At 47.2% G+C, this 23,286-nt stretch overlaps 1 protein-coding gene across 3 annotated transcripts in view; it reads left to right on the forward strand.

Moving 5' to 3' along the window:
* Nucleotides 1-23,286, forward strand: part of RGS20 (regulator of G protein signaling 20) — an 87,874-nt gene that overhangs the window by 43,720 nt on the left and 20,868 nt on the right. For all 3 annotated transcript variants that reach the window (XM_047842396.1, XM_047842395.1, XM_047842397.1), the window contains one exon: nucleotides 21,996-22,144. In XM_047842396.1, coding sequence (XP_047698352.1) covers nucleotides 21,996-22,144 — 149 coding nt within the window. The remainder of the gene's footprint in view (nucleotides 1-21,995; nucleotides 22,145-23,286) is intronic.

Here is a 23,286-nt window from a genome sequence, read left to right on the forward strand (position 1 = left end):
GGAGGGATGGGGGGGTAAAGTAGAAGGGGGTGGATTGGGGGTCATTGTAGTGTCCCACACAAAATATGATGCCCACCTGGGCCAGGTGGGCAGTGGAATTGGAGAAAGGTGAGTAGACGCAATGTCTACTCTGGAGATCTGGCAACCTGGCCAATGAGTAAGCAGCAGAGAGAGGAATCAAGGTGGTTCCTCGGATATGGGTGAATAGGGGCACCATGTATGGACTTGGAGAAGGTGGGAGAGGAAACAGAGGGGGCAGGAGAGGAGACACAAGAGTCCATTTTAGATCCTAAAGCCTGAGATGTCTACAGAGGTCCAACTGTGGCGGCAAGTAGGCGGTTGGATTAATGTGTTTTGAAATGAAAGGATTGGCCTGGGCCAGAGGCAGAAATGTAAATTTGGTAGGCTCTTCGTGATACGTAGCTTGCTTTGCTTACAGCATACTAAATTCTCATAAGGCTATGGTGGGAAATTCTTCCGCATAATCAATGGGATGTCACTGCCCTAGAATCGGTCTGGACTTTTCTTTTCTAAAACTGTAAACAATCTACGAAGAGTTTCTATATATTTACCACACAGGTCAGCAAACTAAGGCACACGGGCCAGATCTAGACTGCTGCCTGTTTTTGTATGGCCTGCACACTAAATACGGTTGGTTTGTTTGTTTGTTTGTTTGTTTTAATTTTTTTTTAACATTTATTTATTTTTGAGACAGAGAGAGACAGAGCATGAACAGGGGAGGGTCAGAGAGAGGGAGACACAGAATCTGAAACAGGCTCCAGGCTCTGAGCCGTCAGCACAGAGCCCGACGCAGGGCTCAAACTCACGGACTGTGAGATCATGACCTGAGCTGAAGTCGGACGCCCAACCGAGTGAGCCACCCAGGCGCCCCTAAATATGGTTTTTAAGTTTAAAAAAATCATTTATTCATCCTGGGGCACCTGGGTGGCTGTTAGGTGAGTGTCTGACTCTTGATCTCAGTTCAGGTCATGATCTCATGGTTCATGGGTTTGAGCCCCCTGTCGGGCTCTGCACTGACAGTGGGGAACCTGCTTGGGATTCTCTCTCTTTCTGTCTCTGCCCCTCCCCCCATCTCTGTCTGCCCCTCCCCTGCTCTCTCGCTCTCTCTCAAAAATAAACATTTAAAAAATAAATTAAAATGCAATATTTTTATTTTCCATATATATATATTCCATATATATCCATATATCCATATATATATATATATATGGAGAGAGAGGGAGAGGGACTTATTTTGGGGAAATGGCTCACACGATGGTGGAAACTTGGCACATCCAGACTCTTGCAGAGCTAGGCTGGCAGGCTGGGGACTCAGGAAGTTACAGTTCAAATCCAAAGCAGTCTGCTAGTAGCATTCCTTCTTGCTCAGCGGAGGTCAGTAAGTCAGCAACAGCCAAGTGCAAGAGATGTGGAGGGCAAGGCATGGGGGAGGGGCATGGGGCCTCCACACCCTCTGTGGGGACACCACCCTCCCAGCAGCTAGATGTGTTCACTGGCCCAGAGGCTCAATGTTCACACTTTTTAACTGTTGGAGGGAAAAAATCGGAAGAAGAATAATGTGTCGTGACACGTGAAAATATTCTGAAATTTGAATTTTAACGTCCATGAAGTTTTATGGGAACTCAGCCGTACTCGTTCAGTTATGTGATGTCCGTGACCGCTTTTGTGCTAATGGAAGCAGAGCTGAGCGGTTGCTTTAGAGACGAAATGGCGGGCAAAGGCTACAATATTCACCCTCCAGTCCTTTCTGGAAAATGTTTGCCTACCTCTCATCTACAACCTAAATGTAAGTGTGAATGAAGTATGACTGCGTCTTTGTAGGAAACAGTTTATATGAAAGTTTCTATGTGACGTTCAACCTCTAGCAATGTTATTTCTTAGAAGAAGTGTGCACCCTTTTTAAAAAAATTTTTTTGATGTTTATTTATTTTTGAGAGCGAGAGAGACAGAGAGTGGAGGGGTGGGGGCAGAGAGAGAAGGAGACACAGAATCCAAAGGAGGCTCCAGGCTCTGAGCTGTCAGCACAGGGCCCGACGTGGGGCTCGAACTCACGAACTGCGAGATCGTGACCTGAGCCGAAGTCAGACGCTCAACCGACTGAGCCACCCAGGCGCCCCCAAAATTGTGCACTCTTAAGAAAAAAACGTTAGAAAGACAGACCAAAACTTCCATTAAAGACAATCTCCTATAGGAAATGAAGTCAGAGGATCTAACTTAAGTTTCCTTAAGGTTCCTTAATGGTATCCACCATTTCTACGTTTTGCATTTTCGCATTAGGAGGAAAACTTAGGGACATTGAACAAGCTTCAAAAGTACTAATGAACAAGGGCCAGAGGGAAACAAAAGCCTGTGTGTATAACTTCAATGGTAGCAGCTTTTGGAGACTCAAACTGCCTACAACCTAAAAGCTTTTTTTTTTTTCTTTTCAACTTTTTTTTTTTTTTTTTTTTTTTTAATTTTTGGGACAGAGAGAGACAGAGCATGAACGGGGGAGGGGCAGAGAGAGAGGGAGACACAGAATTGGAAACAGGCTCCAGGCTCTGAGCCATCAGCCCAGAGCCTGACGTGGGGCTCGAACTCACGGACCGCGAGATCGTGACCTGGCTGAAGTCGGACGCTTAACCGACTGCGCCACCCAGGCGCCCCCTAAAAGCTTTAAATAGGATGGGAGCTTGCTGTCATTGTCACAGGATGAAAAAGTCTAACTGACCACGCATGGAAGTCAAAGTTTGAGGACCCAGTGCTACTATCCACTAAAGGATCGTGGAGAATTTTCTATGTAGGAAAGTAGAATTTGTGAAAAAGAAGAGGAAAAAATTGCCCAGATAGTCCTGGAAGGAGTAGAGAAGAGTGGTTAGCTACTTACGAGCACAGGTTTTGTGCACTTTGGTTATCCTTAATTTTCACGTCCATCCGTACATTTCACAATCCATCTGCTGTGACTGGCGGAAAATTCGTTCTTCAGCTAGCAAATCTGATGTCCGTAAGATTTGTGGCCAGCATAAACCATGCATTAGGAGAGCCCCAGCTGACTGGACCCGAGTGGTGGAGGCTTCCACGGCCCTGGGTGAGGTCTTACTCTCACTTGTGATTAAAAAAAAGGATGCCCTGTCCTTAGCGTTTAGCATTTCCATAGTTTCAGCGAATCATTTTGGGGGGGGGGTCGGGGGGGACATGATCGGAAGCTTCGTTACAAATGTTATTCATTGAAGACACTTAAAATAAAAATGAACGTCACTTTAAGAAACCTAATAACCTTTACTAAGCACATTTGAGAATAACTTTTCTGTGTATATACCTTTTCGGTATAATACCGAACCCACCAAAATTAACCCTGTTGTAACATCCTTTAACATCTACTTAACATTTAACATCTGCATCATTTAACATTTGCTAGGGCTGCCGTAACAAAATACCACCGCAACAGAAGTTTCTTTTCTCACAGTTTGAAGGCCAGAAGTTCAAGGTGTGGGCAGGTTTCGTTTCTCCCGAGGCCCCTGTCCCTGGCGTGGCTCGCAGCTCTCTTCGGTGCCCTCCCGTGTTATTCCTTCTGTGCGTGCTCATCCTCCTTGTCTTTGTCCAAATTTCTGCTTCTTACAAGGACGCCGGTCAGATTGTATCGTGACCCCACTCTGATGGTCTTATTTTAACTTACTCACCTCTTTTAAACACCCTGTGTCCAAATGCAGTCACGTTCTAAAGTAGTGGGGATTAGGACTTCAACATAAAACTGGGGAGACTGGGGCGCCCTGGGTGGCTCAGTCAGTTGAGCGCCCGACTTCAGCTCAGGTCATGATCCCATGGTTCGTGTGTTCAAAGCCCCGCGTCAGGCTCTGTGCCTAGAGCTCAGAGCCTGGAGCCTGTTTTGGATTCTGTGTCTCCCCCTCTCCCCTGCCCCATGTTCTGTCTGTCTGTCTCTCTCTCTCTCTCTCTCTCTCTCGCTCGCTCTCTGTCAAAAATAAACATTAATTTTTTTTTAATTGGGGGACACATGGGGTGCCTGGGTGGCTCAGTCAATTAGGCGGCCGACGACAGCTCAGGTCATGGTCTTGCGGTCTGTGACTTTGAGCCCCGCGTCTGGCTCTGTCCTGAGCGCTCAGAGCCTGCAGCCTGCTTCCGATTCTGTGTCTCCCTCTCTCTCTGCCCCTTCCCTGCTTGCTCTCTGTCTCTCTCTCTCTCTCTCTCAAAAATAATAAACAATAAAAAAAATTTTTTAATTGGGGGACACAATTTAGTCCCTAACACTGACCATATCACGTTGGTTCTCCTTCGTCTCTGCCCGACTGCCTTCTCCACCCTTCATCTTTTTCACGTACTAACTTTGGAAAAAACTGGACCCATTGCCCCATGGATTGTCCTACATCACGAATGTATTTGCTTCTTCCTCATGATGCTTAACTTGTTCCTCTGCTCCCTAAATTTCTGCAAACTAGATGTTAGATCCAAAGGCTGGACTCGACTTAGGTGGGTGCAGGGACTTAACTAGACCACTTCATGGATGGTGCTTGAACTTCTACTTCCTCGCATCGGAAGGGCACCGAGTCTGGATGACCAACCCCTGTTAGTGATGCTAAGGATGTTATTTCCTAAGGGCCTTTGTGGGGTTTTTTTAAGTTTATTTATTTTGAGAGAGAGAGAAGGAGAGAATGAGTGGGAGAGGGGCAGAGAGAGAAGGAGACACAGAATCAGAAGCAGGCTCCAGGCTCTGTGCTGACAGCAGACGGCCCGACGCGGGGCTCGAACCCACAGACCGTGAGATCGTGACCTGAGCCAAAGCCTGACCCTGACCCTGACCGACCGAGCCACCCAGGCGCCCCTCCTAAGGGCCTTTTGGATGCTTGGTAGGTCAGCTCACCATTGACAGGGCGGCTAACAGGCACAAGGTGTGTCTGGATACATTTGGCAGGTATAACAGGAGCCTTCTGGCCACCAAAAGACCTTGACAGTATGAGCTCCAGGCCCGCCCTCTGATGCCCTGTCCCTCTGGAGGGAATGCCTCCTTGATCGGCAGCCCCCTAGCCCCCTCACCCTCGCCCCTGCACGGCCTTTTCCCAGCTTCAGCTTCCCTGGCTGGCTTCGACAAGGAAGGTTGCACTTCCCCCTCTGCGTGGTTAATCAGGACAAGTCTTCTGAGTGGAGGAAACTGTGGCACCTCCAGAAATGTTTCTGAGGAGACCAGATGTTCCCAGACCCTTGTCCTAGTATTGAAGGGAATCCGAGTGTGGCGAGGAATGGGGCAGGGGTGGCAATTAGGGGAGCAGAGAGGGGCTTTGTCCTTTTTCTTGTTGGGAGGATATGTTCCTTGTATCCCCTCAGGACCACAGAAGAAACTGGCTTCGTTCTTAACAGCCCATGCTTCGGACGCTTTCGAGAGTGAGTGCTTAGAGGATTTAAATCCACATCGAATTTCGATTCACATTCTTAGGGTTACGTGGAGGCACGTACGATACAATACACGATACCCTCTGGGCTCTAGATTTAGTCAGCCTTCAAAACCAGAGAGAGGGGGGTGGTAGGCAGAAGACGGAACAGCGAGGGCCGATGTGGCACGAATTGCACTTCCGCACTGTCTTCTCTGTTAAATAAAATCCGAAATGTAACCCGTGAAGCTTTATGCGTTTCTGTTTCTCCACGTGCGCTCTGGGAACCACGCCTCCACTGTTGCATGTAGGAAAGACCGTGAACGTAATAGTCAAGAGCACTTGTGCTTTCAACCAAGGAAACAGCTGGCATTCCTGATCTCTGTAGCAACCCCCCTCCGTGTAAAAGCGAGCCCTGAAATGCTGCCACGGAATGTGACTGGCACGTTCTTTTGAATTTCCCACTGTAACATGATGTTTGGGGAAGTGTTTTCATGGCACCTTCTTCTCTTTTTTTTTTTTTTTTCCTCAAATACAGACTTTAACAAATTCCAAGTGTGTGAAGCGTCTGACTTTGGCTCAGGTCAAGATCTCACAGTTCGTGAGTTCAAGCCCCCTGCCCCCCCCCCCCTCCCCCCATGAGGTTCACTGCTGTCAGAAGAGCCTGCTTCGGATCCTCTGTTCCCCTGTCTCTCTCTGCCCTTCCCTCCCACCCCCCGCCAAAGATAGAAAATAAACATTAAAAAAAGACCTCTAAATATTAGCAACCGCACACAGCTCTGGGCTATGGATGTAGCATTTCCTTCCAGAACCGGGCTGCCAGTCCCCACGCCGACCCCACCCAGTGCTGTGTGATGCCCTGTATCCCTCTCCCCCTGGCCACTTCAGAGCCCGCGTTCTTCGTGTGTACCTGGTTCCCCTGCCCCCACACACGGCAGCTGCTGTTCCCCACCAGGGTTCTCCCTCCTATTTTTGTCCCCTGGGTATTTTCCTTTCCTTTTCTGATGTGTCTGGGCTCTAAGCCAGGGAATTGCTTTGTCACACCTAACCAGATTAACAGCTGGGATTAAATACCAGGCCCGGGGCAAGTTACCTCTGTCAAACAGCAGGTGGGACTGGCCAGCGGGCAAATGACTTGGGTCGGCTCACGTCCTTAGCGCCAGGAGGTCAGGATCGAACTCACAGCCAGTGCTTTTGTTCTTTTGGATGCCTGCAGTCCCACAGACTGCCTTTAAAGTCAGTTAAAGTAACAGCATTTTAGGGGGGCACCTGGGTGGCTCCGTCGGTTAAGCGCCCAACTTCGGCGCAGGTCACGATCTCATGGTTCGGAGGTTCGAGCCTCGGGTCGGGCTCTGTGCTGACGGCTCAGAGCCTGCAGCCTGCTTCGGAGTCTGTGTCTCCCTCTCTCTGCCGCACCCCCACTTACACATTTTTTCTCTCTCAAAAATAAATAAGCTTTAAAGTATATATAAAGAGGGGCGCCTGGGTGGCTCAGTCGGTTAAGCGTCTGACTTCGGCTCAGGTCATGATCTCTCGGTCCGTGAGTTCGAGCCCCGCGTCGGGCTCTGTGCTGACAGCTCGGAGCCTGGAGCCTGCTTCGGATTCTGTGTCTCCCTCTCTCTCTGCCCCTCCCCCCCCTCTCAAAAATAAAATAAAAACAAAAACAAAGTTGGATGCTCGACCAGCTGAGCCACCCAGGTGCCCCCAACAACTATTCTTTAAGTACCAGCCCAAGATTTGCAGGCCTTCCCCAAATAAACCTGGAATGCTCACTGGGTGTCTGATCCCGGTCCCCGCCGAGGTGGTCGCCTTGTGGTCTGGCTTCAGCGGAGCCGCTGTGCTCTCTGGAGCTCACTGTGCCATCGGCAGAACGTCCCAGCTTCTCACAAGTGTCTCAACGGCCCTTGTCTCCCTTCTCCCCCTGAAACCTGGCTCCTTCCTCGGACGGCACGTCTCCCGCCCTGGCCCTGGTAATTGCAGCCGTTTTTCTGCAGTGCGCAGTGGGGGAGGGGCAGCGAGAGGGAGACACAGAATCCGAAGCAGGCTGCAGGCTCGGAGCCATCAGCACAGAGCCCGAGGCAGGGCTCGAACCTACGCACCACGAGATCATGACCTGAGCCCCAGTCGGGTGTTTAACCGACTGAGCCACCCAGGCGCCCCTGAAATTGTACCCATTACTTCCATCCTTAGAAGTAAGACAGGGGTCTGTGGCCACTTCCAAAACATTCTTCCCTCAAAACCCTACCTCTTAAGTTCCGGCACGTGCTTCAACATGGCTGAACCTCGAAGACCCGAGGCTGACTGAAACAAGCCAGACACCAAAGCACAGATCCTGGATGATCCCACTTATTGGAGGAACTTTCGAGACAGAGAGTGGCGTGGTGGTTGCCAGGGGCCGGGGGTGGGTGGGGACGGGGAGTCAGTGTTCAACGAATTCAGAGTTTCAGCTGGAGAGGAGAAAGTTCTGGTTGGACAATAGTGTGAATGTACTTAGTGCCACTGAACTCTACACTTAAAAATGGTGAAAATGATAAATTTTATGTAAATTTACCACAATTTTAAAAAACATAGACTTCTTTTGAAAGCGTATCCTTGGAGCCTGCTTCTGCCCCCTTTCAGCCATCTGTGCAGCCTCTGGTCCCTGCTCTGGAGTAGAAGACTCCAGCATCTGGGTGCCATTTCCTTTCCAACACTGGCCCTGTCATCACTCCTGATCTCTTCAACTTGCCTGTAAATGACCCGTGTCACCCTTTGGCCTCTCAGCTCCTTAATTTCTCGGTTCCAGAAGTCTCTTCCTCTCCCACACCTCAGCCCTCACTTATGTGACCATCCCTGGAGTCAGCCGTCACCTGCTGCTCCGCCTCCGAAACCCCGTCCCGAAACCCACGCCCATGGCCCATTGGCTCACTCTGGCACTTCTCCATCAGTCCTCTTGGAGAAATCCGAGGTCCCTGGTCTCTGAGCTCCTTATCCCCCTGGCTCACGTGTGCTCAACGCCTTCCACCTTTCATCATTCACCACCCTTCCTGCGTGTTCCAGGAACGTGCCAGTGTCATTCGTATTTGCAATTCCTTCTTAGAAGCACCCCCAGCATTTCTGTGTGCCTACCTCCAAATCGTTGGTCTCATCTCAGGTCCCCCTCTCAGAGACCTTCCCTGGCCACTACCCTCATCATGCTACAGGGGGGTGTCAACCCTTTTAGCATCCTTTAGCACATCTCGTGCCCGAAGTTTTCTTACCTGTTCGCTGTCATGGTTTTTGTCTGCTTCTTTGACTAGAACATGCCCCCGTGGCAGAGACGGTCAGGCTCACCCCGCGGCCCCCCACCCCCACCCCCGGACCGCTTCACTGGGGAGCTCAATAAAAGTGTGACCAGCTCAGCAGGAAAACCCTTTGAAAACAAACAACGTGGTCATATTTTTAACCTTTTGACCCTTTCTTTGCCTGATCCCCCGGATAAGTCATCAAACAAAGACTCGACATATTTTCCACCTTTGAGAAACCGTGAAACGAAGCAGCCAGGAAGGATGTCAACCATTTCTCACAATGTCTTGTTGACAATGCCCCAGGATGCTGCGGCACACACAAAAATCGCGAGCAAGGCCGCGATCGCGCTCATTGGACTCCAGATTTCTGCCAAGAACTTTGGAGGGCTGCCGAGTGAAATGGACAGCATCTCAGGCACTCTTACACGCTTTAAAACACGCCTCCTCCATGACGCTCTCTGCTTCTTCGACGTCAGGGTCAAAAACATTGAAAGCATGGGGCAGACCCCTGGCAGCGAGAGTGGATCGCAGAGGAACACGTGCGGAGGCGAGCCAGCACCTGCAGACCCATGTGCACGCTCTTAGCGCTGGGAAGATTTCCCGCGAGCGCTCCCCTGCTTGGAGCCTCCTGGGCGCGGGAAGTCAGGACGCCCTGGCAGGTGGCAGACACCCGGGATAATTATAAACCTCTGTTCCACCCTCCTTCCATTCCCGTGTCTTCTCGGCTTTCCTGTTTTCGTGCTCGCTTTCTTTAAAACCATGCCAGACAGAGAGAAAAGCACGCCTATGGTTTGACGCATGTACCCCCCGCACACACCCCTGTAACCGGCATCCAGATTGTGGCGACCGCGCGCCGCAAGTTCCCAGAAACGTCCTCACCAAGGCGAAGCCCTGCTCTGACCCCTGACCGCACAGGACGGTTTCGCCAGGGTTCGTATTTTCTTGCAATAGCACCACGCAGGGCACCGTCTTTTTCCGTCTGGCTCCTCTTACTCCACGATGTTGGTGAGATTCTTTTTTTCTTTTTTTTTTTAATGTTTTTATTTATTTTTGAGACAGAGAGAGACAGAGCATGGGCAGGGGAGGGGGAGAGAGAGAGGGAGACACAGAATCCGAAGCAGGCTCCAGGCTCTGAGAGGTCAGCACAGAGCCCGACACGGGGCTCGAACTCACAGACCGTGAGATCATGACCTGAGCCGAAACTCAACCGACTGAGTCGCCCAGGCGCCCCTGTTGGTGAGATTCTTGCGTGTGTCGACGTAATTGTAGATCGATCATGCTCAGTGCCGAATAATACTCCATTGGATGCACACACCGCAATCTAGCCATCCCGCCATTGATGGACATTTGAGTAGTTTGAGGCTACTGTGTATAGTGCATCCAAGAGTAGCCTAGTAACGCATGCTTTTGCTGCACCCTTTCCGGGGAATGTGTACTAAGCGCTGCAGCGGCTGGGACGGAGGGTGCGCATGCGGTCAGCTTTCGTGGATTCTGGGAGTGTTCCAAAGTGGTCGGACCAGTTTGCACTCCCGTCGGCAGTGTGACCGCCATCACTTGGTATTTCCTCCTTATTTCAGCTGCTCCGGGCTGTGTCTGCAATGGTATCGTTACACTGACTATTACATCAGGGACCTTGCTGTGAAAATGAAGAAAAAGCTAAACTTTCAAATGTCAAAACAAAAATGACTGGTTTTTTAAAGTTTATTTATTTTGAGTGAGAGCGAGAGAGCAAGTAGCGGAAGGGGCAGAGAGAGAGGGGGAGAAAGGGAATCCTGAGCAGACTCCACGCTGTCAGCACAGAGCCCGACTCGGGGCTTGAACTCACAAACCGTGAGATCATGACCTGAGCCGAAACAAGAGTCGGAGGCTTAACCAAGCGATCCACCCGGGCACCCCCAGAAATGACTGATTTTTATGGTTTTTAAATGTTTTTATTTTTATTTTGGGGGGGGGAGGGAAAGGGCCAGAGAGGCAGGGGGACAGAGGATCCAAAGCGGGCTCTGTTCTCAGAGCAGAGAGCCCAATGCAGGGCTTGAACTCACGAACCATGAGACCATGACCTGAGCCATGGTCGGTTGCTTTAACTGACTGAGCCACCGAAGAGCCCCTGATTTTTATATTTTTGACAGAGGGATCAGGTGGAATCTGTTCATACATTGGGAATTAATTTCCTCTAAATGAAAACGGGCAGGTTAATCTATGGAGCCGTTGTGCTATCAATATTGTGCATGTGTGTGTGTGCACGTGCATGTATGTATGTTCATATAGGCATGTCCATATATCTTGCATCTATTATTTCTAGTGCCTCCTATATGCTAGGCACTCCTATTCCACCATCATGGAAAAAACCACTGTATTGATGTTTTGATGTAGGTTTCTTTTTAAAATGTTTGGGTATGGTGAACAGATGAGACACCCAACAATTGTTACAGGAAAAGAAATACCAGTTTAGAAAAGTGTGTCAAATTTGACTAATCTGGAATGCTAGCTGACATAGCCCCAGAATTCATATTAACTGTATCTTGACTACATCAGCTCTCCAGCCAGCCACCTTCCACAGCAGTTAGGTCCCTGGGACATAACAGACAAGAAACTACGAGAAGCAGACCACAGTCCTGCCCAGTTTCTGCCCATGGTCTTTGTCAGGTTTCTAACCCTGATGACCTAGCACTGTCCATGCTGCTTCCCTTAAACCTGTTCTTGGGGCACCTGAGTGGCTCAGTCAGTTCAGCGTCCAACATCAGCTCAGGTCATGATCTTGTGGTTCATAGGTTCGAGCCACGCATCGGGCTCTGCGCTGACAGCTCAGAGCCTGGTCCCTTCTTCAGATTCTGTGCTTCCCTCTCAGCTCCTCCTTCTTTCTGCTCTCGCTCTCTCTCAAAAATAAATAAACATTAAAAAAGAGAAAAAAATAAAACCTATTCTTTTCTTTTTTTTAAGTAATCTCTATGCCCAACATGGAGCTCAAACTCACGACCCTGAGATCAAGAGTTCACACACTCTTCTGACAGCCAGCCAGGTGCCCCCGATAACCTCTGCTTCTCTGCTCCCCCAGCCTCACCTTCCCAGCTATCCAAAATGAAAATGTATCTCCCAAGCAAAAGCACACTCATCGCAAAGTCAACTCCTTCCCTACCAAGTACCACCTAAAATGGTGTCTCAGAAGGAGTAAAAAAGAAAGACCATAGAGGGAGGAAGGGCAATGATGACTCTCTCATAGCTCCTTCCAGAATTTTACCCTTTTTCTAGTGAGCCAAGGCCAGAATGGAAGGCAGAGACTTCCTTCATAATCCAAGGCTGGAAACGTTACCTAAGGCACGCGGAGAAGTAGTGGGGGGTGGAGGTGAAAGGCATCCTGGGGACAGACTTCATTTGGCTTTGCCAGGAGTTGTGACTGGGAGCAGCAGAGGGTGGCTTCAAGCTTTCGTAGACAACTGGAGAGACAACAGCGTTGCTATCGAGACAGGAAGAGGGAGACCATGGGTAGGTTTGTCCGTTGAAGTAAGTTCGAATGTAGGCATTAATTTTTCCATGTTGCAAATATGTTGTCCTTTTTTTGTCCCTGCAATTTGCAGTGATTGCTCATAAATTCTTGTTAGAGGGCCTCTTCCTTGCTGAGAAACACTAAAAAGCCGGCAGAAGTTCTCATGTGCACCATTAATGACTGACTGACACATTCTTTAATGATTTGAAGATTCCCCAAAGCAGGCCCACAAGCATTTCAGTTCACATTCAGTACTTTGAGAGGTGCCTCTGGGCTAAGTTATCATGGGGAATGCACCCATCTACAATCTCCTTGAGAAATTCCCATGGTCTCCTGGGATAAGGAAAGCCCAGGATGAAGATTTCAATCAGTACTCGCAAGATGTTCTTGAACTGTTGGTTGGCATTAAGAAAGAACAACTTAAAACATGCATAATTGATTAATTTCCTTCAGATCATCCTCTTACTACTTCTAATATTTCCCAAAAGCCATCATAAAAGTTGAGTTACACAATATGTTCACTTAGTAACAACAGAAAAGAAGCGAAAGACATGACTATTGTAGTCTTAAACTTGGCCGCAGCTATTTAAACAGAAGAGTAAAGATTTCCATTCAAAGTCACTGCAAAACAGATGGTAACATACTTAAGTACTTTTTTTAAGAGGTGAGGACATGTGTAAGCATCCATCTGGAAGTAATTGTAATTCTAAAATGTCTATTGTTATTAGTACGCTTTCAGTTGACTTCCCCTTCTAGAACAATGAGCCGGTTTTGTCTTAAAATAGCCCCCAAATCATTCAGACAATAAAACCAAGACAGAAATTTTTGAAAGCTCATAGTTTTACACAGAGGAAGAGTTCAGATCTCCCACCAAAACCCATGAGCTACTAGAAACCGTTAGCTCTCTGGGTCATATAAAATAGAAGACACAGCTCCGGTTGGAGTTTTGGTCCATTTGACCATGTCGAAGTCAGTGCAAGTAGCTTCCAGCTCTTCGTTAATCTTTCATGAGCTAGAATGAGTTGGACTTCTTTGTGGTGATGACTGTACCACAGGGCAATGTGCCGCCATTCCCTCAGACTTGAAATTGGTTTATCTCAGGATCCAGCTAAAGAAAACAGAAACATCACCGTTGACCTGGGTTCAGCTTCTTTCCCAGTAGCTAGTAATAACGGGTGGAAGCCTTCGACGGGCAGTGGGCCTGGTTGTGACTTACTTAGCATCAGGTGATCCGGTGTTACCGCTTAGACCGTGTGACTCAGAGAAAGCCACGTTCTCCTGTTGCTGTTTTCGGACTAAGCAGCTAAGCTAGCCCCAGGGAGAGCTGAGTAGTAAAATGGACCCTGCTGATTTCAGTTGGTCTGTTTTTCGAACTTCATGGGGTAGATTCTTTGGGGTTTATTTAAGTTTATTTATGTACCTTGAGGGAGAGACAGAGCATGAGCAGGGGAGAAGCAGAGAGAGAGGGAGACAGAGTCCCAAGCAGGCTCCACGCTGTTAGCCCGAGGCGGGGCTTGAAATTCACAAATCGTGAGATCATGACCTGAGGTGAAGTCAAGAGTCTGAGCCCCCCAGGCGCCCCCCAGACGCCCCCCAGACGCCCCCATGGTACAGATTCTTGAATGAAAGAGACATCCCATGGGGTTTAACCCCACTCAAAGCCAAACACCTTCAGAAATAGCCCCTTTCGGGTCCCAGAAGCCCGGAGCCCATCACACCAGAGTTGCATCTCCCTCCAACGCGTGTAAGGACTTTTACCAGTTCCCTCTCCCCAGCCCCTTCACTTGAATCCTTCTAGTTCTTCAGGAGTTAGGCACCGTCTGAGAGGGTCCTGGGTCCTAGCTCCCTCCACTGCCCCCACCCTGCGGTGAGCACCCAACCTGAAGAACACACATTTGCAGAACCTGCGGGAGGCTGACACTCAGCCCTGCGCCTCGTATCAAGCGCGCCCTGGGTGTGCTTGCCCCGCGTGTCAGGATCGAGGTGTAGACTATACGAGTAAAGGTGGTACCTGTGAAAACCCATCCTGCATCCAGGGCAAAATAATGTTAGAAAAAAGCTTTTCCAGACTGCGGAAACTTAAAAGGCAGGAAGACCAAAAGAAGGGTAAAAATCAGGAGCAAATTCTGCCAAGTACTCAGAAACGTTACTGCAGAGAACAAGGAAACAAGAGTCTCTCTTAAGGCTGCAGCACAGAGAATATTCCTGGAGTATCACCACTGTTCTTTTCGTGCATCTCAGCGCCACTGTCAGTGGGAGCTCAGCCAGCAGTGGAAGTTAAATGACCAGAAGTGGCTCCTGAGGAAGGGAGCTTTGTTCCAGTCGCTTGAACAGGCTCGAAAAAAATATCGGGGAAGGCAGGTATAGGGCATGACAGGAAAGAAGGCACAATTGGTGAGTGTGCCGGTGTGGTTAGTGCAAAAGGGGTCTCACGCTTGTTTGTAGTCCAAACCTATGACCTAGTAGGGTTGGTGTACTTGGAATTCCTAAAGCGATAAAATACCGGAAATAGTTCTCTGCCTTCTCCTCCCGCCCCGTTTTGACTTCATTAGTAGCTTCTTCAGTGTGAAGGCAGAGAAAAGGCAAAACTCAAATCGGTTACTTCTGCAACATAGGATAATAAAAGCGTCGCGGGAATGATGGAGTTGTTAGTCGCGAGGACGAGTGTCCTGTGCTGGGCCCGCCCCATGCCCGCTGTGGCGCAAGTGCCCAGACTAATAGGTTCTTGCATCCATTGACATTATGATCCCGGAAAACGAATGGAAAATTCTAGAGGTGGCTACACACTGTATCATTTCGTTTATATGATATTCTGAAAAATGCAAAACTGTAAGTAAAGCTACCTCTTTAAACTTCGAAGAAGATTACCCCAAAATCTCAATATATTCAGAAGTCGTAAAGTCAGGCTACATTTTCTAATCAGTGCAAAAAATATACAGATATAGCTAGTGACAGGCTAGTCAAGAAACTAAAAATAAACTTGTTAAATGTTTTTAATGTTTATTTTTGAGAGAGAGACAGAGTGGGACACAGTGTGAGCAGGGGAAGGGCAGAGAAAGAGGGAGACAGAATCCCAGGCAGGCTCCAAGCCCTGAGCTGTCAGCACAGAGCCCAACACAGGGCTTGATGCAGGGCTCGAACTCACCACGAGATCATGACCTGAGCCAATGTCAGATGCGTAACCGACTGAGCCACCCAGGCGCCCCTCAGAAGTTTATTTTTAAGGGGGACCTGGGTGGCTCAGTCGGTTACGCGTCTGACTTCGGCTCGGGTCGTGATCTGACAGTTTGTGAGTTCGAGCCCCGCATCGGGCTCTGTGCTGATGGCTCAGAGCCTGGAACCTGCTTCAGATTCTGTGTCTCCCTCTCTCTCTGCCCCTCCCCCACTGGTACTCTGTCTCTCTCTCTCAAAAATAAACATTTAAAAAAAATTTTTTACATAAACTTCTAAAAACCTTGGATAAAAAAAAATCTGAGCTGAAATTAGATTTGAGCTCTTTAGAATTCAACAGTAGTGCCACACATCAAAACTCATGGCTATGATCAAAGCAATAATTGGATAAAAATGTGTAGCCCAAAATGCATTAATTAGAAAACAGCAATGACTGAAAATAAACGAACTACGAATTTAGTGCCAGAGGTGAGGAGAAAACTGACAAAATAGTTTTCAAGCAAGTAGATAAATAAAGAATAGTAGAAATGAAAACAGAAATTAAGGACATTTACCGTGATAAAAGTAAAAGTTCTTTTACCAGCAAAAAACAGGTTTATTCGAGAATAGCAGAAAATTGCAATGCAGGACAGGCAAGCCACTGCAAAAAACCATAGGCTAGTCCAACAAAGGGGAATAATGTTATTTTATGGAGAAGGAGGAAGTTGGGGGAGGGGTTGTTTTGAAAATACACACATTTGAGAAAAGCAAGAGTTCATGGTGATGATGGTTTCCCATTGGCTGAGTTGCTGGGGTCGTCAGTTTCTTGTAGGAGATGCCATGTGTCTCTTTTCCTGTTGTGGCCTGTAATTGATGATTCTTTCCTGTTAGGGAGTCTTCTGTTGGGGTCTGTAATTGACGGTTCTTGCTTTAATTGACACTGAGCCATAAGGGGTGAGAGCTCCCCCTTCTGGATCCCTGACTCGATTTTAGTGAGGTTTCCCTTCAGTAATTTTCACGTGTGATCTACAGAGGGGTACTTGCCCAGAGGAAACATACTTCAAGAGCCAAGGTTTGTGATAGAAAAAGGAACTCAGAGGCTGTGTAGATGGATTTGGGATTGGGGTTGCCTTCATGGGACTTAGTCCTCTCAAGTTTCCTTGTATATTGGTTTAACTCTTTAAGGGCCTGAACTGTCCCCTGATGGTAGGATCATTTTCCACGAATTGCTCAGGATGGTTTTGAATTTATGTCCCTTAAGGTGCTTGGTTCTCCTTCACTGGGATCTTTTCTATGAATCTGTATCCTTGCCCATGATTCTTTTTTTTTTTATGTTTATTTTTGAGGGAGGGAGAGAGAGAGAGAGAGAGAGAGAGAGAGACAGGGTATGAGCAGGGGAGGGTCAGAGAGAGGGAGACCCAGAATCCGAAGCAGGCTCCAGGCTCTGAGCTGTCAGCACAGAGCCCAACATGGGGCTCGAACCCACAAGCAGAGAGATCATGACCTGAGCCAAAGTCAGATGCTCAACCGACTGAGCCACCCAGGCACCCCAACCGTTGTCCATGATTCTAACAGGAGCTCGGGTCTTAGGCCTTAGAGATAAGATTGTTTTCATATAATACTTGATGTGTCATCATATTCCCAACATGCAGTTCAAGAAATGGCTGTTCTCAGAGGTTGGAAACTATAATGGAAATAAGCAGCTATTAATGGAATCCAACCACCAGGCTTAAGTTTACCAGAAAATAAGAAATAACCTTCCTGAGCTAATTATGGGTAGGTTAAAATTTTTTTCTAAGATACGTCTTTTTATCCCAAATTACTGAAAGACTGTGGTCAACATTAAGAGTTTGCCTTGGCTTTTACTTGAACTTTGAAGGAATTCTCTTCAATGCCAGGTTCCTGGGAATTTGGAAAAGCCATGTTTGAGTAGGATTATCCTTTGGTTAAGATCTAAATATTTAATAAATTGCCAACCCGTGTTATTCCCATTTCCTCAGGGTGAGGAAATGCCATAAATGATAGAATAAAGCATCTGAGGCCACTGACATTGGTCTTGCACTCACAGAACTCCTCAGGCAAAGGCAGCCAGCTACTGGGGCATTATGCCTGTGCTATGCTTGAGTCTTCCAGACACTGAAGTGATGCCCAGCAGTCTATACCAGGCACCTACCAAAAGAAGAAGACAGTAGCCGTGATGAAGAAGCGCTGACTCCATGTTAGCTGGGAAGAACAAATGGAAACGAAATGTGTACAGAGTTCTGCCACAGATACGATGAAGGCAAAGGAAAAAAAGATCCATGAAGCTAGTTCGGCCGATCAGACCATATGTCATCATATGAAAGACTGGCTGAGCTAAGTCATACCCATGGTTTATTCTAAAAATCTTGTAAATAGGTCGAATCCATTTAATTCGTGTGTTTGATGCTCAAAGAAAGAAGCTGAAGAAGAACAGAAGTCAGAGAAGAAATTGCAAACATAATCTACCAGCCACTCTTACAAGATTCCAGTAATTTTACAGGCAAACTGCAAATCGTCAGGACGAAAATAATTTCCTAAAATAGATAGATAGATAGATAGATAGATAGATAGATAGATAGACAGACAGATTTTTTTAAATCCCTTATAAAATATTAACCTAATCCATTTCAGCAATATAAGAGTAACCATCTTTTAGACCCAAGAAGAGTTTACCTAGTAAGGGAAGGGTGATTCAAAATTAAGAAATTCATTAATTTAATTTACTTCATCAACTATTCAGAGGAGGAAATTCATATTCTTAATAGATTCATATTCTCAATAGATTTGTAACTGTGATAGAATTCAACATTTTAAATTTGAAGAATAAATTATTAAAGAAAATTTTCAAGCCTACTGAAATGTAGAGAGGAAGGTACAACACAGTCCACGTGTTAATGACACAACTTCAACAATTATCAACATGTTGCTGATCCTTAATATTCAGATTTTATTAGCATTGTTTGCTTTTTCTCACACTCTCCTGTTCCACCACGGCTCAGCAGGGCATAAATCGTCAAGGCTAACTGCTGCCTCCACCCAACACTCCAGCGTCTAGTAATCGAGTGAAAACCATTCATCTAGGATTTCATCATTCATCATCAACTATTCATCTAGAAATTTTGGAGCTAAGAGGGGATAGGTCATTTGTAGATTTTATAGGAATAACCCATATATTTCTTGTTTATCCAAAGCTTTAAGTGATTCAAGATGTCAAAATTACTGAACCACATGTAAGGTTTCCAAGAAACCATACAAGAGATTCTAACGTTAAATGGAGGAAAAATTAAATAGATTATGAGACCAAGTTGAAGCTACAAAGATGAATTGAAATGTGGAACACTGAGAAAAGAAAGGAATTATAAGTTAGGAAAATGGTTAACAACCATGACTAGTCCAATAGAAATACTAAAAGAACATAATCATCAAGTATTATTCAATGTGGAAGAACAAACTAGAAACATGTTCCAACTGAACCCCATGCTGTAAATTTTAATATCATCTCAGCAACATACACTTCTCATCTTGTCCGATGAAAGACTTCCATGTTCAAAAGAAGACAATGTCTTGGGGCACCTGGGTGGCTCCATTGGGTAACGTCCAACTTCGGCTCAGGTCATGATCTCACAGCTCGTGAGTTCAAGCCCCATGTCAGGCTCTGTGCTAACAGCTCAGAGCCTCGAGTCTGCCTCTGATCTGTGTCTCCCTCTCTCTGCCCCACCCCCGCTCACACTCTGTCTCTCTCTCTCTCAAAAACAAAATAATAAACATTAAAAAAAATTTTTTTAAAGAAGAAGACAATGTCATATATATATATATATATATATATATGGCACAAGTCCAGCAGTAGGTACATGGATAAGCAAATTGTGTACCTCTAGACAATGGAATACTGCTCAGAAATTTTTACAAAAGGAATGAATGATTGATACACATAACCCATCGCAGAATAGTTATGCTGATTGAAAGAAGCTGGACAAAAAATATTCCATTTGTATAAAATTGTTTGAAAATGCAAATTGGCATATGGTGGGAGAAAGGTGAGTGATGGTCAGGAGCAGGAGAGAGGGGCCAGAGGGAGGGACGCCCACAGGGTGTGAGGAAGGTTGCAGTTGATAATGTGGTCTGGATTGTGGCGGCGGTTTCACAGGCACGTACATGCTAAAACTTACAATTCTATCCCTTAAGCATGTGCAGACTGTATGTCTGTTACACCTCAATAAAGCTGTTTTCAAAAACGTGTAACAGACATCGATGACGTTTGCCTTTGATTTCTAAAGACTGTGTTTAGCCATGAGCAACCAGATGATGTTCTCTCAGCGTTTGCTCACTAAATCGTTAAAAGTCTTCCCGAGATTTAACAAATGAGGCATGTACAAACAAATGAAACATGTTAACTAATAAGATAGGCAGGCACAACTTATGTTGTACTATGTAAATGATAGAAGGAAGTTTGCTTCAATCCTTGAAGTTATCTTCTCCCGGAAACCCCCAGCACACATGACACATGTGGGCAAAGGGCTGTCATTAAAGAAGACAAAGGTGGGGTGCCTGGATGGCTCAGTCGGTTCAGCGTCCGACTTTGGCTCAGGTCATGATCTCACAGTTCCTGGGTTCGAGCCCCGCATCGGGCTCTTGCTGGCAGCTCAGAGCCTGCAGCCTGCTTTGGACTCTGTGTCTCCCCGGCTCATGCTCTGTCTCTCGTGCTATCTCTCTCTCTCTCTCTCTCTCTCTCTCTCTCTCTCTCAAAAATAAATAATAAAACATTTTTAAAAATTAAAGAAGACAAAGTTACCTAATAATACTGCTACTTTCAATATTTATGGAACCTCCTGGCCAGTGAAATAAGACCAAGGAGAGGAAAGATGCTTGTACTTGGAAAGGTACAGAAAGTAAACAGGCAAATGTGACTATTTATAGACAGTATAATCATCCAACTAGGAAACCCAAGAGAATCAGTAGAAAGAATTCATAAGAATACTAGAATCCATAAGAGAATTCAGCAGGAAGGCAGGTATAGAACACTTAGCCTTCCTATGCACCAAAATAACTATTTAGAAGCTTGCTGTTTACAACAGCAGCAAAAACTAATCTATAACATACTCAAAATAAACCTGTCAAAAATATGCATGACTTATTGGAGGAAAGCCTTTAAAATATACAGAAGACGGGCTCTAAATGAACAAATATTTCAGGTACTGATTGGGGAGACCCAGTGTTGGCAAAGATGTTGGAAACATAGTCCCTTGAAACCTACTGACATTACCACCTCATAATCCTTTCTTCTTCTGGGAAGCTATTGGGAATTTTTTTTTTTTTTTTTTAATGAGGCAAGTTGCATCAGTATCTCTTAGAAAATAAGAATTACCACGGCGCCTGGGTGGCTCAGTCAGTGGACCGACCAACTCTTGATCTCAGCTCAGGTCTCGATTTCAGGGTTGTGAGTTCAAGCCCCCCCAAGTCGGGCTCTGCACTGGGCATGAAGCCTACTTTACAGCAGATGTCATTTCCCATAAATCTATCTCTAAGCTCAGTGTGGTCCTGATTAAAACCCCAACATGGTAGTTCTGGACTTTGAAAAGCTGATTCCAAAATTCACCTGGATGAAAAAAGACCTGAATAGCCAGAAACAATTTTTTGTAATTCATGAAGAGAACTTCACCTCCCCAGTGTGAAAACATACACTGAAACTATAATAATTAAGACAAAGTTCAATAGAATATAAGAATAGGTCACAGTAGGAAGAGATAAATCTAGTGTTGGAGTAGAGTAACACATGCAGAATTTAATCCCAAAGGCCTCTTTAAGGTTCTTTAATGTAGCTTTGGTATTTTTTTGCTTCTTACTTCACCAACAATTGAATGATACTATCACACTCAAAAGCGCACCCAGCAATTTCTCATTCTTCCCCCGCTTTTTTGCGTGTCTCCTTCAACCACCCTTGTGGTCCTCGGGAAGAGGAGAGGTTGAGGGGTACCGACGTCGCCTACAGTGGCCTGACCTCCACTGAGGTGGGCCAAGGAGACCGTCCCTGCAGATGCCAGGATAGGTCGGAGCAGGCCACAGGCCACAGCCCTCCCTTGCTTCCTGGGAATAGTTGCCCAACGCTCACTGGCAGGCAGAGGCCGAGGGCTTTGCGCATACCCAAGGGGGGTAGCTTCTTCAAGGTTTCGCAGCTAGTTAAGACTTGACTGTCTTGTCAGTGGGGTCTCGGGACTTGTGGCCTCCCTCTTGGGACAATTCCTCCTCCTGCCTGGGTAGCATGCCTGACATCTCGGCCTGGCTTCCTCGCACGTCCGTATTCTGGCCTCGTGGGCATCCGGAGCTCAGCTGTCGGCTGTGGCTGCGCCCCTGTGGTTCAGCCCGGAGGGACCACCCAGGCTGAGAAACGCCCTCCTCGTAGACCCCGCCGCCACGTGGTCACGTAGGTGCTGTGAGTGTTCGTCTGACGCCCCCCACTGACCCGGGGGCGTTAGGGCGGGGACCCTCCACTCATCAGTCTCTTCACAGAGCTTGGCAGGTGCTAGACATGCGTGAATGCTGGCGATACTCACGGATTAAAAGCAGCGGGTTTGGCCCGAATTGGCGGAGATGACGTGGGGAGACACAGTGCATCTTCTCAGCGGTCCACACAGCGGACTCCCTGGCCTTGTGTGGCGGTAACCGCCCCCTCCCCTTCTCCTTGCGCTGTTGCAGCCCGTGGGATCCGAGCGGACGGAGGTGCGGAAACGGCAGATGCCCGCGGCCCAGGAGACCACCGGCCCCGCGCCGGGCCAGCACGGAGCGGGGAGCCGCGGCTCCAACGCCTGCTGCTTCTGCTGGTGCTGCTGCTGTAGCTGTTCCTGGTAAGCCCTGGGCCGCTGTCGTCACTACGCCGACCGGGAGGGGGCGCCCCTGAGTAGTGCCAGCTTGCCATTCCTTCCAGACAGCACTGCGTGCCTGCCGCTGCTACGGGATCTCTGAAGGACGACAGACGCACACACAGAGACACAGACACACAGGGACACAGACACACACACAGAGAGACACAGACACACAGGGACACACACACACACACACAGGGACACAGAGACACACACACATATACACACAGGGACACAAACACACACACACAGAGACACAGACACACACATATACACATAGGGACACAGACACACACACACAGAGACACAGACACACACACAGAGAGACACAGAGACACACACATATATACACACAGGGACACACACACAGATGCACACACAGACACAGGGACACAGACACACACACACAGAGACACACATATACACACAGAGACACGCACATATATACACATACACACAGGGACATACATGCATATACATACACATACATACATATATACACATACACACATACATACACATACATACATATATACACATACACACACATAGACACATACACACATATATATACAGAGACACAGACACACACATATACACACAGAGACACACACATATATACACACAGGGACACATACACACACTCACAGACGCACACACAGGGACACAGACACACACACAGAGAGACACAGACACACACAGAGACACACACATATATACACACAGGGACACAGACGCACACACAGAGACACACACACACACACAGGGACACAGACACAGACACACAGGGACACAGACACACACATACACACACAGAGACGCACACATATATACACATACACACACATATATACACATAGGGACACATACACACACACAGAGACACAGACAACACACAGACACACAGGGATACAGACACACACACAGACACACAGGGACACAGACACACACAGAGAAACAGAGACACACACACATACACACACAGGGACACAGACACACACACACAGAGACACAGACACACACATATACACACAGAGATGCACACATATATACACATACACACACATATATACACACAGGGACACATACACACACACAGAGACACAGACACACACACAGACACA

The sequence above is a fragment of the Prionailurus viverrinus genome, chromosome F2 (assembly GCF_022837055.1).
Source record: "Prionailurus viverrinus isolate Anna chromosome F2, UM_Priviv_1.0, whole genome shotgun sequence".
In the NCBI taxonomy this organism is placed as follows: Eukaryota; Metazoa; Chordata; class Mammalia; order Carnivora; family Felidae; genus Prionailurus; species Prionailurus viverrinus.